At 42.8% G+C, this 14,258-nt stretch overlaps 1 protein-coding gene across 4 annotated transcripts in view; it reads left to right on the forward strand.

Annotated features, from left to right (window-relative positions):
- The first annotated feature begins 1,209 nt into the window (after positions 1–1,209).
- ano1a (anoctamin 1, calcium activated chloride channel a) overlaps positions 1,210–14,258 on the forward strand; it is a 61,650-nt gene continuing 48,601 nt past the window's right edge. For 2 of the 4 annotated variants that reach the window (XM_031846043.1, XM_031846044.1), the window contains exons 1-2: positions 1,210–2,487; positions 11,636–11,766. In XM_031846043.1, coding sequence (XP_031701903.1) covers positions 2,415–2,487; positions 11,636–11,766 — 204 coding nt within the window. In that variant the 5' untranslated portion in view covers positions 1,210–2,414. Of the gene's footprint in view, positions 2,488–11,615; positions 11,767–14,258 lie in introns of all 4 variants that reach the window. The other 2 variants (XM_031846045.1, XM_031846046.1) reach the window with 2 other exon arrangements.

Consider the following 14,258-nt stretch of genomic DNA (forward strand, 5'->3'; position numbering starts at 1 on the left):
TTTATGCTATCTATGATCTGCTTGTGGTTGTTGTTGTTTTTGCTGCACTTTAACACTGACACAGTCGTCTAATTGGACAGCGTTTTGGCCTCCAGTATAAAAAATAACAAAACGAGGTGGAAATGATTCGGGAGTTTCCTTTACACGCTCGTGTAAAGTCTGATTGATGCGCTTTGTCTCGAGGGGCAGTTTGAGCGAGGAGGTGTCGATTGATTCGTGTCCACTCATCGGTTGCCCAATGAATAGGGAAGTGATGTAGGATTTAAATACTTATTATTGATCTTGGTGGGGAGGCTGGTTCGTGATATGAATGCAATGCGCTCACCGCATCTCTCCCTGGAAGCTCCGTCTCTCTCACCCAGGCAAGGAGCGCGTCCTCGCGACTGACAGCACGCGGGCAGGCGGTGTAACAGATAGTTGTGCAGATGAAGGGGAAAATAACCATTTACACACCAAAAACAAAACAAAAACCACTTATTTTGGTAGTTCTTGTTTTGGGACATGTAGTGGAACGTGGCTGCAGATATTTAGGACATTTTGTGGCTGTTCAATCTCCATGCAGACTGTTTTAATGAAGCGGTTTCATTCAGAGAACTGCTCTGTATTAATCCGTTACGTCGACAGGAGGTGTCTAGAAGTGTCATTTCTTCTCTCCTTGTCCGCGAGACGCTTTTACGCGAGACACCGCTACAGCACTCGCTCGTGCGCCTCCGACCACTTCGGCTACTGGAGGACTACGGCGTGTGTGGGCGGCACCAGCTGGCGCAGTGATGCTCGAAAACAATGCTGCGTTCACCACCATTGGAGATAACAATACTCACACGTCTCATGGTAACGAAAAATGGAAGAGTATGTTATACAGTCGCTGATGATGTCCGTTCCCATTATGCATGAAACAGTGAGGGATGGTGCAGTATCTGCCAGGTCAGTTAATATGATGCAAGCAAAAGACCCCCCCCCCCCCTCCCTTACTCCTTTAGCCCCAAATCATGTGTTACCATCATCTGATTTTCAGAAAAATGTATAACCAGTAGGCATGAATACTCTACAGACGGTCATTTGAAGGTTCTTTATAGAGCATTAATATTTCAGCAAACATATTAGCTATGTAAAGATATACTGGAGGAACCTGATAATGATAATGAAATCACTCTCTCTCTCTCTCTCTCTCTCTCTCTCTCTCTCTCTCTCTCTGTGTTGAGCTTCTCTGTGCTTTGTTGCCATAGCGGGGCCGGCCATCTGTAAGTAAGTGTGAGCGCGCCCCACTGGCTAGCTAATGGCCGCCAACACCGTAGTGACCTATGGTCCCGACCGACGGAGTAAGTGTAGCACCCCACCCCCAGGTTCCCTCCACAGTTAACACTTTTAGCTCTGTCAGCACTGTCGCCGCTGTTTACACTGGTAGCACCGCTAGCTGCTAGCCGCCGGCTCAGTTGTCGCCATGTTGAGAGCTGCATGGAGGCAATTGAGGCATTGGATTTTGAATTTGGCACCTTTGACAACACCTCCTGATGCTCTGAAGGTATTTCCAGAATCCTCAGAAACTATAGCCTACCTGGATAAAGAAAAAATACTCCCACCTTTTGTACAACAAAAAAAGATTGTTAACCAGTTTTTAATTTATCCAGTACGGAAATTATAGTTGGTTAAAACACAAGCAAACTATGAGTGCATTATTATGCTTTGCATGGTTTCCATATCTTATAAACTGAAGTTACCTCCCTACCATGGAATTTAAACTAAACAGGACCTTCAGGAAAATTGCAAATTCGATCGACAAACCGATAAGGATCCACTCCACAACTCCTGTGGCAATAACTACTCTAAAAGCTGAGGTGAACAGTTTCAATTTATCCGATGAAAACCGAGATGAGTTGTGGCCAGGTGAGGCAGGCAGCCCCACATTTCCCCCTTTTCCCATGGGACGCGAATGCAACATCATTCTAGTCCGTTTTGGCACGATTTTCGCTCAGTTTCCCTGCGCGTTATCACTCTGCTGTCTTGTGCGCGAGTGGTTAATCCCATTTAGACAGAGAACGCCCTCACACACGAGATGCTTCAGCACAAAGTTGTCTCATTCTGACAGACGATGTAATTTGTGCAGGATTTGTTTACACCTGCAGTAGGCCTAATCATCTCACTGAGATAAATACTCAAAATATTGGAAACATCTCGGATAAATACTTTATTTTGGACAAATTCGACAGGGGACAGTTTGACAATCGGGTCCGCCGGCTCCTCCTAAAGAATGAATAAGTGCTATAGCTGTCCGTCCAGCGTTTCCATGCAACAGCGCAGGCGGCTGTGACGCCAGGGGATACACGCGGGAGGACACACGCGGGAGGGATAGATGCTGTAGCGGAGAGAGCGTCGGCACGGTATAGACCTGGACCCGGAGCGGCTTTTTAAACCAGATGGAGCGACAGGATGACGGAGACGACGAGCTGTTTGGGAGCGTAAATCACCGCGATGGCGCAGAGGAACCCGGTAAGAGCGCTTTGACTGCCCCCCCCCCCCCCAAAAAAAAAACATTATGATGCCGATGATGAGGATGGTGATTTGAGCGCGCGGGCAGAGACGTAGAGGGAAAATAAAGCTGTGCGTCTGTCAAATTTGATGAAATCCCTAGATTCCCTGCGGTTGCTCCAGGTGGATTGTTGCTGCTGATAACGCGTATGAGCGCACCGTAGGGCGCCAGACGTTTGTTTGGAGGGAGTCCTCGCACACCTGGAGCCCATCTAATTAGCTTTTTACATTAAGATGCTGCTGCTGTAGACGTGATGGTAATTTTAAGCATGCTTCTACCAAAATGATTTCCTTGGTGGTTTTGAACTTATTCCAACCTTAATCATAAAGATATACTTTTTTTATTCTTTTATTAATTTTTTTATTGAAAGACAAGAGACAATACATATACATAACAACAAGAGGATGACAAGAACAGTGGGATACAAGCCAGCAAACATCATATAGTCTGTGTGTGTGTGTGTGTGTGTGTGTGTGTGTGAGAGCGTGTGTGTTTGTATGTGCTTGAGCCTTTTGAGATGGGGGAAAAAAAAAATAATAATAACAATTAAAAAACAAAAAAAAACAGGTAAGTATGTGTGCATATGGGTGTTCATGTATGCATGTATGTGGATTTCAATTGGTTGTCAGGCAAGAATAAAGAATAAAGATATACTTTAGATTTCATGATCAACTTCAAAAATCCTGCTGCTGCTGGAAACATGACATATGAGAGCGGTGAACCTGAAACAGTAAAGTTGTGAGTCCTAAGCTCCAGCACTGAGGGGAGCCGAGCTAAATCATTCTCTGCTTGTTAGTTAATACAGCTTTAAACTTAAAGTTACCATCTGAATCAGTTTGAATGACAGGGCCACTCATTGGAGGGTAAAAAGGGGAAACCTTTCTGGGGGGCCAGCCGCTACGGGAAATGATAACCAAAATATTCACCATTACTTATTACACCGACTAAAATAAACGTATTTATTGTTGCTTTAGTAATATGTAGCCTTTTTTGTTGTTTTTTCCCCCTCATGACCTGAGGAACGTATTGATCTAAACTAACTATCAGCTAATGTTGGGAGTGACTGGAGTGTGTTCAGTAGGAGAACGAGAACATGTGCGTGCGTTGATGATGTGAGTAAAGCAGATTTGAGGGAGGGGCCCATTCACGGGACCTTTTCAGGGGTCCGGCTGGTCCTGTGGGCGGGCCTGCACGGAGTCGGAGATAACGCTTTTGGCAATTGTCAAAACACGTGTCTGTATTTCCCGCCCCTGCACTGCCCTGTGAGCTCATTGGATCGGCCTCACATGTTCTACATAATCTCTGTATGTATATGCCACTCAGATGATTTGCATATTGTGGAGAAACCAAGGATTACTTGCCATTTGTCACAACGTGAATATTTCCAGTCAATATTAACAAGCTGGAGTTAATATACAGTGGGTACGGAAAGTATTCAGACCCCTTTAAATTTTTCACTCTTTGTTTCATTGCAGCCATTTGCTAAAATCAAAAAAGTTCATTTTATTTCTCATTAATGTACACTCAGCACCCCATCTTGACAGAAAAAAACAGAAAAGTTTGGGATTTTAGCAAATGGCTGCAATGAAACAAAGAGTGAAAAATTTAAAGGGGTCTGAATACTTTCCGTACCCACTGTATATGCAAACACACTTGACGGTTCCCATCAGCGTCAACAGTGTCACGAGACACCACTACATTCTGTTAAATCATTATACCATTCAGTTTAAACCACTCCTCTGTAACAATGGGCTTGGCAGGTAGAAAAGCGGCTTGTCTACTTCTGCAGGTAACACCGCCGCGTGTTCCCAGTACCAGTTCTCAAGGCAACCAGCAAATGAGTATTCCACTTTTTTTTTTTTTCCCGCCTGGAGATATTACCTCTTCACTGGATGTGTAAGCTTTGCTCTAATAGCTAACACAGTAGAAAGGGCAGATTCAGATCTCAGACAGGTGGACTGATCACAGTGGTTCTTGTTGACTTACAGTGAAAACATCTCATGTTGCCAAAAACAGAACTCAGACCCAAGCTGGGTTGCCGCCTGCCTCGGCTTCCAGCTAGAACGTTTGGCAGAAGCTATCGAGTCTTGGGCAAGGGGGTTGTGTCCTCATGGAATACCTGTAACTACATAAAATAATGTTTATATAGCTGTATAACCAGACATATAACACATATGTATAGGATGCATGCTTGGATTGATGCGAGTTGTGCAGTGCATAAAGGCGGATGTACTGTAAAATAAACAAAACAAATGTGCCGTGCCAGACATGCAACATCAAGTTCATAGCAGGAAACAAAACCAGCCTGTTCTGTTCCTTCATGTTTGCTGCACGCCTCACGTGTCAGAGTCATTAGAGGTCAAGGACCCGTCCATATGCACCTTTCCATTTACGTATATTTATGTGTATTTTGAAGCATCGCATTAGAAAAGCTGAATGGAACCGGCAAAATTCACAAAAACTCTCACTTGCAAAGAAAAGTTTTTACACTCGCTTGAGGTCTTTTTTGCCTTCATGGAAAAATAAGATGGTGCGCTAAACGCAGAGATGGGCAGTATTTCTATTACTTGTTTTTGAAATACGTATTTCAATTACTTTTGAGTATTTTGTAATTTGTATTTGATAGGGCCGATAAAAATCGAACGTAATTTTGTAACAAAATACTTTAGAGTGGAGTAATTTTGTATTTAAAATACTCAAAATACTTTCTCCACGAATCAAAAAACAGTTCATGAGTTCAGTCTTCAGATCTTCAAGTTCAACGGATTGTCTGTCAACGTAAATATTTTATCCGAGTGTGACAGATGTCAACTAGCTTGATGTATAATTTATGTCTGGCTCTGGCTACATAGCCTATTACATGGTGATGGTTATAATATCAAGCTAGAGATCGATGCTAACATGCTAATGACGCTAGCATGCTGTCTAGGCTAGTGCATAGCCAGTGTTTAGCAAGTTAACTTATCAGTCGAGTAGCTAGCTATAGGAAGAGGGAGATTGGGAGCTTGTATGTTCATGATAACCTTATCAAGAGACGTCTGACCATCTAATCTTGCACTGTATTACAAGTTATGCTGTTATGCTTCTCAATGTGAATGTCATAATGCCATATCAATTACTGGCAGATCATATAGTTCAGTTAGCCAGGCTATGAGAGTAGATGTCCATTTGTTAAAAAAAACATTAAATATCCAATTTATTTTATTTAAAAGGCATATTATGAAAGTAGTTTTATTATTTCATACATTCTACAGTTGGCCAGGTGGACAACTGTAGAATGACTGTGTTGTCATCTTCCCGGATATATATTCATATTATCTTCCTCTCCTGACAACATGAAACATGGCTACATGACACGAAAGAACAATTAATACGAATTGAAACAAATTCCTGAACCTCTCCCTTTTTATCTTGTATATGAGTAAGATGGCCAAGTTTCTGGTTGGCAAACCGTAACTGCTTCTACTCTGTCTACTGGCGTGCAGCCATGCGTAGGCTAAAGCGCCAACTTTTGACCAATAGGCTGTAGCTCAGTTTAATCACTCCAAACCAGTTGATGGAAACGCTCCTAATTTGCAGTTATTTTTTACAACATTTCAAAGGATTTGCTTAAAATCTGCTAGAGAATTGAATGGAAACATGGCTAACTACTCTGTTATAGTTGCCATAAAGAAATATGGCTAACATTTTCCATCTATATATCCCATGGCTTTCTAGCTTTGGTGCAACAAGTCTTCATACCTATCGGTGCGAACTGCGCACACACTTTGTCCGCCCGGCCGTCCACCTCAACCTTCTGCCCGAAGAGGTTCTGCAGCAGTATAACATCACCATGCTACTTCTGCCTTTGCTTCTAAGGGACTACAGTCATAATGTGCACCACCACAAAGAGCTTGTTGTCTGGAAGATTGAGATACGGGACATTTAAGTGCTTGAAGGAACAACTGGCGCAGTCCTTTTTCTTGTGTGGACAGCTTCTTTTGGTTTACTTGAAGGCTTTTGCTTCATCCGCCACTCTGGAGCTCTAAAAGGCAAGGCAGCCACTGTAGCCTTCCCCCACTGTAAGGCAGTATAGAAACCATTAGAGGAATAACTGCATATTCAGCTATGCTCTCATGTACAGAAGCCAGCTTTATCAAAAGAGACAGAACTACTGGGTTGGTCTGGATAATACTTGTTTTGCTTGACTGTATAACAGGAAACTCGATAATTTCACAAAATCACTGTGGAAGGTATATTCAATTGTGGATCGCCATAGTAACAATACCTATGCTTGGTCATGTGTCAGTAAAACAGTAAGGTATCTCGTCTCACGACACTAGCGACTCCCACTGACCACCAGCAGATTTAGCAGTGACAAGTCGAAAATGTATGTAAATCACAATATGGCCTGCTGCAAGGAAGGCCAAATGTGTGTCAAAATACCATTTTAAATGAAGTATTGTTGTGTTGCAGAGATTCCCTGGCCTACACATCATAGTCTGCAGACTTAAGAAAACATTGGATCCCCCCAAGAATCACATATAATCATTTTACTATTCAATGAAAGTGAGAACAATGATGTAAAAATGATCTTTCCCTCTAATATCTCAGTCAAAATAACCGCAATTAGATATTTCTTTCAAAATAGTGCAGCAGTTCCGAAGTAATTGGGATTTACACAGTCAACAGTTGCTCATTTAGAGTGACAATAAAGAAGGAACAATCCAAACAGCATGCCGCTGTAGTACAGGGACAACAAGTGTAGACTTTACGTATGTCTGTGTGCAGCAAATAGACATCACTTCTTCGAACTTTTAGAAAGTCTTCAACACTCTTTAAAAGATACTTCTTTGTAGCCACCAACATGTGAAGCTTTATAGAACCACTCAGCACTGGTAGGGCGGTGTGTGTTTGAGCCCATTAACTAGAAAACCACTACACCAGTGTGTAGGTTCAAGGTCTTCTGAGATTCAGACGGATCACCACTCAGACATTTACAACCACTGACATCAAGTTGTCTAGTGCCGGTTTAAAGGACCACAATGGTGGTTTTGTGTATTTGAGCCCATTAACTAAATAACCTATACTCTACATTACAACCACACTGTGTGGGTTTAGACAGACGTTTACCGTCAGACAGATTGTGTTTTCACTTATTTTCATTACAACTAAATATCTGTGAGGAATCATCTATGTGAGGCAAGTTTACAATGCCTACAAGTTAATTTTCATCACTTACTGAAATTAATTGTTTGGGTTGAATTACAATGTTGTCACACATTTTTCAGCACAAATAAAAAATGATGTATTTAGGTTTGGATGTTCTTCCATACGACTACAAAATATGGGAAAATGGAGTTGGACTGTGCATAAATGACTGTTGAAATGGATGTATCATAACTAAGTGCAGCAGCATGATGTTCTGTGATTAATCAAGCAGGTGTAATGTTTGTGACACACTGGAGAGAGAATTTAATGACAGATATAAAGAATATTGAGTAGCAAAATGCAGTTTACAGGAGCTCTCCCTTCAACGCCACAAAAGCCAAAACACCAGTCAAGCCAATTCTATTTATATAGCCCAATATCACGAATCACAAGTTTGCCTCAGGGGGCTTTACTATCTGCACAGCATACCGCATCCTCTGTCTTTAGACCCCCAATTCAGATGCAGGAAAAACTCCCCCAAAACCCTTTAACAGGGAAACAATGGAAGAAACCTCAGAAAGAGCAACAGAAGAGGGATCTCCCTCACAAGACAGACAGATAGATAGATTGTAAACATAAAAGATGCACACAAGGGAGAAAGACAAAAGGGGAGAGCCTGAGTCTCCTGAAGGACGGAGATCCAGATCCAAACATCTGGAATGAAGCCCTGACAGCAAAGGGAGAGAGAAACAGAGAGGTCCCAGGACGGCTGATGGTCCGGCACAGAAAGTGAAAAGATAGAACAAGGAGACTAAGGAGAGACGGATTCATCACTTGGACACTCATGTGCTTGTGGGACTACAAACAAACTGAGAGGTTAAGAGATGCAGTGTTTTTTTCTTCAGAAACTTAACAGTATTCTCTTCAGCAAGACAAACACGGACTATAGTACTGGACTTAATAGATCCACTGAGACCGGGACTGATCGCCGGAAGGATAAAAGGTTACAGGTACAAGCCTGAAGTAATCGAAGAATAAGCAACTAAGGTGAAAAGACGAGTTTTAAGTTTAGATTTAAAGGCCTCATTTCCATTGGTCTGTGCTCGTTATGTTGAGCTTGGGGGCCGCAGGGTGTTGAGGAATCTGAAAGCCTGGGGGAAGAATCTGTTGTAGAGTCCAGAGGACCTTTCCCGGATTCTCCGGTAACCTTTTTCACACGGCAGTGAGATAGTAGTCTGTGGGAGGGGTCTTTTTTGATCCTGGAAGATCCTAAACGCTGCCCCCTATACTCTGTAGCAGGCGTTTTCAAAGTCTGAGATTGTGGGCCTCGCCTTGGAAAAAGGCGCCCCCTTAACTTACCTGCTTAGTGTCGCTTAATTCCTGGATGCCTATAAAGTGCCTATTGGATCAAATCACATAATTATGGTTCCACAATTATGTGATTTGATCCAATAGACACTCATACGCCGCATGTGTCATCTGTGTCCGTGAGTTGGCGCTGGATTTCTCGTCCATACTCTACGTGCACTTTGATACCCTGATGGCCAGGGACAGGTTAGTCCAAGCTGATCTGAGGGCTGCTATGTCCCCAGATTCAAAGGAAGCATCAGCAGTACGCGGACCTCAGTGGACAGCCATGGCTTCAGGTTAGCATGTATGGAGATGTCAGTTTCATATTCGTAGGTGGCAGCTTCCTTAAAATCTCTGGCTGGGATTGAAAAAGTTGTCAGTTCACTGATAGTCCTGTAGAGTAGTGATGCGGCCTCTTTGGTGTTCGTGCTGGGAGCTATGTACACTGCCACGATGATAATGTTGGTTAATTTCATCTGTAGATAGAACGGACGGCACATCATGGTCATGTGTTCCACTCACTGGAGACCACCGGAGCATTCGCATACCAATCACTTAGCGAAGGTTAAGGCGTCCGTTTGGCTGAAGGGTCGAGTCGGTGATATTCCCATATAAGCCACGTTTTAGTGAAAGCAAAGAAACGACAGTCCTTCATCTCGCTCTGAAGGTGCCTGTAAGAGTCCAGCTTATTGTCCAGGGACCAAACATCTGCTGACATTAGTCTTTAGCCTGGCATGAATGCTGGCTCGTTTTCAATGTTTGTTTCCTCTCACACCGCCTCCTCATTCGGATTGGTAGACGTAGGCTCTGCTTCGGCTTCGTGGCCCTGGTCCTCGTAGCGGGTTAAGGCTGGGCAGCTTTTCCAAAAGTGTTGATTCAGTATTGTATGGAAGCTGATTCCCAAATTCCAGCAATGCCAGACACTTTTAGACTTAGTCGAGGACATGTGAGCCTGGTTTATCTTTTCCAAAAAACAGACAAGGGCTAAGATTTAAAGTAACATTTAACACTGTGTTTACCAGACACGCAGAGGCCGCTGTCATTTCAGTGAATATCTGATGAATGAGAATAAGACGATTTTCCTATTTAAACAGGTAATGCCATAACAGTTGTGTCTTGCAGTATGTAACAGGCAGATTTCCAGTGATACTGTGCTCCACACACCCAAGAGAGGCACATTCAACTTTTTTCTGTTACTCCTGGGCTTTTATTAATTAATGATATCCGTCAGAGTTGTCAGGAAATGTGATTATTAGACTGTGGCCCACCTGAGGGAGCAGGTAGAAGCAGGGACTCAGATAATTAACTGTGTTTGCTGCTTATTGCTGTGCCTGTGACTGATGAGTTTTTCTCTTTGGTCAGAGCTTCATTACAGGAAGGAAGGTGTTCTTGTTGAAATGCCTCGGCCATTTGTGCTCCCTGAGGGTAATACTAACTAAAAACCCATCAACCTTTTCTGAGATAATACTCAGGTGCAATTGTACAGTAATGACACTGCGCCAATCACGTGACAGCTGGATCATTGCGCAAAAAGAACATGCTTGTTTCGGATATATTACAGAGGAGCAGCTTGTAATGTAGCAAGCAAGGCGTCCATCGGTATCCATGGTGACAGCTGTTTCCTGTAAAGGGTGGAGAGAGTGGCGAGTGCATCCCACAGTTTATCTGTGTTTCTTCCCTTCTTTGGTGCAAAGAGCCGGCCACAGAGTCCCATGATGTGTTTACTGACATCACGTCAAGTCCGGCAGGGCGCTGGGCTGCGAGGGGATGAAATGCGCTACGAGCTTAGATTCAACAACAAAATTATTTCCATGGAAACAAAACGTATCACAAAGTATTGTTCTAAAAGCTTCTTAATGATGCCAATATTGGCAGGATATGTAACTTTTTCCCATTGCGAGCTGCTAATATTCACGTCAAAGCCGCAACTGAGGATCCTCACAGTGCAAACGGATAAAAATCGATATGAAAAGCAAATCAAAATGATATCCAAGCGTTTGTGCAAGATAAATCCTCACGGCATCAATAAACGTATACAGCTAAAATGAATATTGCTAATTATTATCTTTCTCTCACAATGTCATGTACTTATAGCTTTGCCCATGGATGAATTACAGAACAGGCCTACTGGGCAAGGGGCCCAGGGTTCCAAAGGGCTAAGGGGCCCGAGGGGTGGTTTGTAGTGACTGTTAACATCATGATCAGAGTCTTTTTATATTCAGTCTCTCTACAAGCAAATCTGACCCGATATTTGTTTTTCGTGTTTTGTTTACTTCATATTACTGCAGCGCAGCATACTGAGGCCACCGGGACATTTCATTCAAATACAGTAGCATAAGTAAAGTCATGTAAATCAGAACAGCTCTGCTTTAGGAGTATAGACGCTGTGTCTCAGGCTGTCTTTGATGGCTTCCTGTTGTATAATGTGTGGTAGTATAATGTCAAAGCAGAGGTGTGTCAACTACAAACAACACGCTATCTGTATTTGTTTTGTGTGTCCTCTTTATGTCTGGGCATCGGGGGAGGGGGTTTTACCTGTTCAGGTCCAGGTTACCATCGTCTCATAATCTGTGCATGACTATCCCCCTGACACAGGCAGACTTTGCAGACTCTCCATTCCTCCCCCAGGTTCTCCTGCCCTAGCCCGTGAACGCTCAGGCAGCCCACAGCTGGACGTGTCTGCCACGATGAGGAAGAGCGACTACCTGCCAATCACTGGCGAGGAGAAGAGCCTGGATTCCAGGAGCAACGACTCCATAGTAAGACACTACATCCATGTTGTCATTGTTATGATTTGTGGTGTAGAGCAGGGACTGGAGACAGTGGCGCTGATCAGTTAAATGTTTCACGAAAAGGTACAAATATTTCAAGGAGTTGACAGGATATAAAGGTTTGTGATTAATGAGTCATAAAAGCCTATGATGCACGTACATACAACTAACGCTGACGTGAATTGATCTAATAGGGGTCATGAATGGTGTAAAGGGCCTGTAATGGGTAATTAGATATTAAATATCTTCAGTCTTTCTAAAGTCATTTTTTTAGGACGTACAGTGACCCTAAGAGTCTGAGATCACGGCACCATTCGCATATGTACATTTATTGTATCACGTTCCAAAAGCTGAATGGACACGGCGAGATTTGATAAAACCTCCTCAGTTTTTAAAGGTTTTCACGCTTGCTTGAGTTTTGTTCTTGTCGAGAAAGAGATGATGCTATGACGCCGCGAACATTTAAATCACATGACTGATATATATTTATGTTGTCTTTGTCTCCAGACAGCATGAAACATGGATAATACTAGCTGATGTGAATCCACGATTAAACCTCAAACAAATTCCTCACCATTGCTCTCTTGTAGATGGTTAGTTGGCCAAGCTGACTTGTTTTGTCTGTTGTGGTGCAGTGCAACCCACAACAATCAAGGCTCACAATTAGGAAGAACCCGATTGGAAGTTTTTTTTAACAGTATTAGCACTCCATGAAGGTTCTATTTACAGTAATGTGTGTGTCCCGTGTGTAGAGCAGTAGGTTATAAAGCTCCTATCATGAGAAAAAAATTAATTTCCCTGATTGGACTGGTAGCTAGATCCGAGGGACGTTGTTAACACACATTTTAATTTAAATCTAGTGTCTGCGAGGGAAAAGTATTCATTAATATTTCATTGACACACACTGTACACACAGTCAATGTGCTAATGCAACATTTTCCCACAACGATTTGTGCACCTGCTCACACAGCAATGGAGAGCAAGTTTAAAAAAAAAAATAATGATTTCCTGAAGGAAACTGAAACCATTGACTGCAATTGTGTCTTCAAGTAAATTGCATCAGTGTTTACTCTTGAGGAGAGCTTTGCTCTGTTATAAGGACTAATAAAAGGTCGGGAGCACATGCGAGTAGGCCAACATACCGGCTATACGGCTATAACGATTCATGATCAGGCTCTGTGGCTCCGGTATATTGTACACGACTCAATTCTGCATGAGACATTACCGTTTTATGGAAATGTTCATGAACGCAGTGGGAACTACCCAAAGAAATGTGGTGCGCTAATCTTTATTGCATTCATAAATTGAATTTGTTGAATCAACGCCTATATGTATTTACAGTGTTATGCTCCGTATGATAACATAGCAGTGATCTGTGATGTAGCACATTCTTGAGCTTTTGCTTATAGAATCACCCAGTGTCAGGGGGACAGGAAGCGATTTGTTTTACATGTTAAAGGACTAAAAATGCAACAGAATGTTGAGCTTGAGCAGCGGTGAAGTGGCTGTGAAGAGAGCAGCGCTTTAAGTGCCACTTGAGCTTAAGGATATTCTTCCAGCTCAGCAGCTCTCTCTAATCAGGCAGCATTTTCATTGCCCCAAAAACGAGAGAAGTCTTGTATATTGGTGGACAGAGGTCTAAATGAAACCAGGCTGGAGAATGTTCATCAACTGTTGTGGGCCGTTTTTAGAGAGTTTTTTCCCCGAAAACTAAAAGTCAACATTGACTTGCGAAGGCCCACTGATGGCTCGTGTTGCTGAACATTTGTACGTATCAACTTTAGGAGCAGATTATAGCATAGTCATAGTTTCGTTAACAGCCCCAAGGACTCAAATGCAGACATTACCAAAAGTAGAGTGAAACAGGTCTTTAATGAACCAGGAAAACAGGAATCTTACATCGAAAACAGCAGGGAAACCAAGGACGAGATGAGAGACGAGGGTGGAAATCTGGCAGGGCAGGTAGACTGGGAAACCGGGAACAGGACGAGCCAAACGGGCGGTTTGACATGACAATGATCTGACAAAGAGTGACTGAGAGGCAGGAGTTTATATAGTGGCTTGAACAGGTGAGGGGAGTTGTGCTGATGAGGAGGGAGTGCTTGATTAGTGATCAGAGGCTGATGATGAGAGAGTGGCTGACAGGTAGATTGAGGAGGGTGTGGAGCTACACAAAGACACACACAGAACACAGAAGGCAAAGCCTGATCGTGACACCAAGGGGCAAAAATATGATTGCAGGTCGAATGATCGATCAAGTGTTGCATTCTTTTAATCACAACTAAAATGTTTCACCATCCACTTATTATCTCTCCTGTACTTCATGTTCTATTGAAGTCTGTTTGATTATTGCTGCTATTCTTGGCCTTTAGTGAAGAAAAATGAAGACGCTTTGTCTTAACATAATTAACTCCTTAATTGTGGAATTTTTGTTTTACCTCTCTTATAACAAAAATATGAACACAACTCCACATCATTTG

The sequence above is a fragment of the Anarrhichthys ocellatus genome, unplaced genomic scaffold (assembly GCF_004355925.1).
Source record: "Anarrhichthys ocellatus isolate YVR2014 unplaced genomic scaffold, GSC_Weel_1.0 scaffold6, whole genome shotgun sequence".
Taxonomy (NCBI): domain Eukaryota; kingdom Metazoa; phylum Chordata; class Actinopteri; order Perciformes; family Anarhichadidae; genus Anarrhichthys; species Anarrhichthys ocellatus.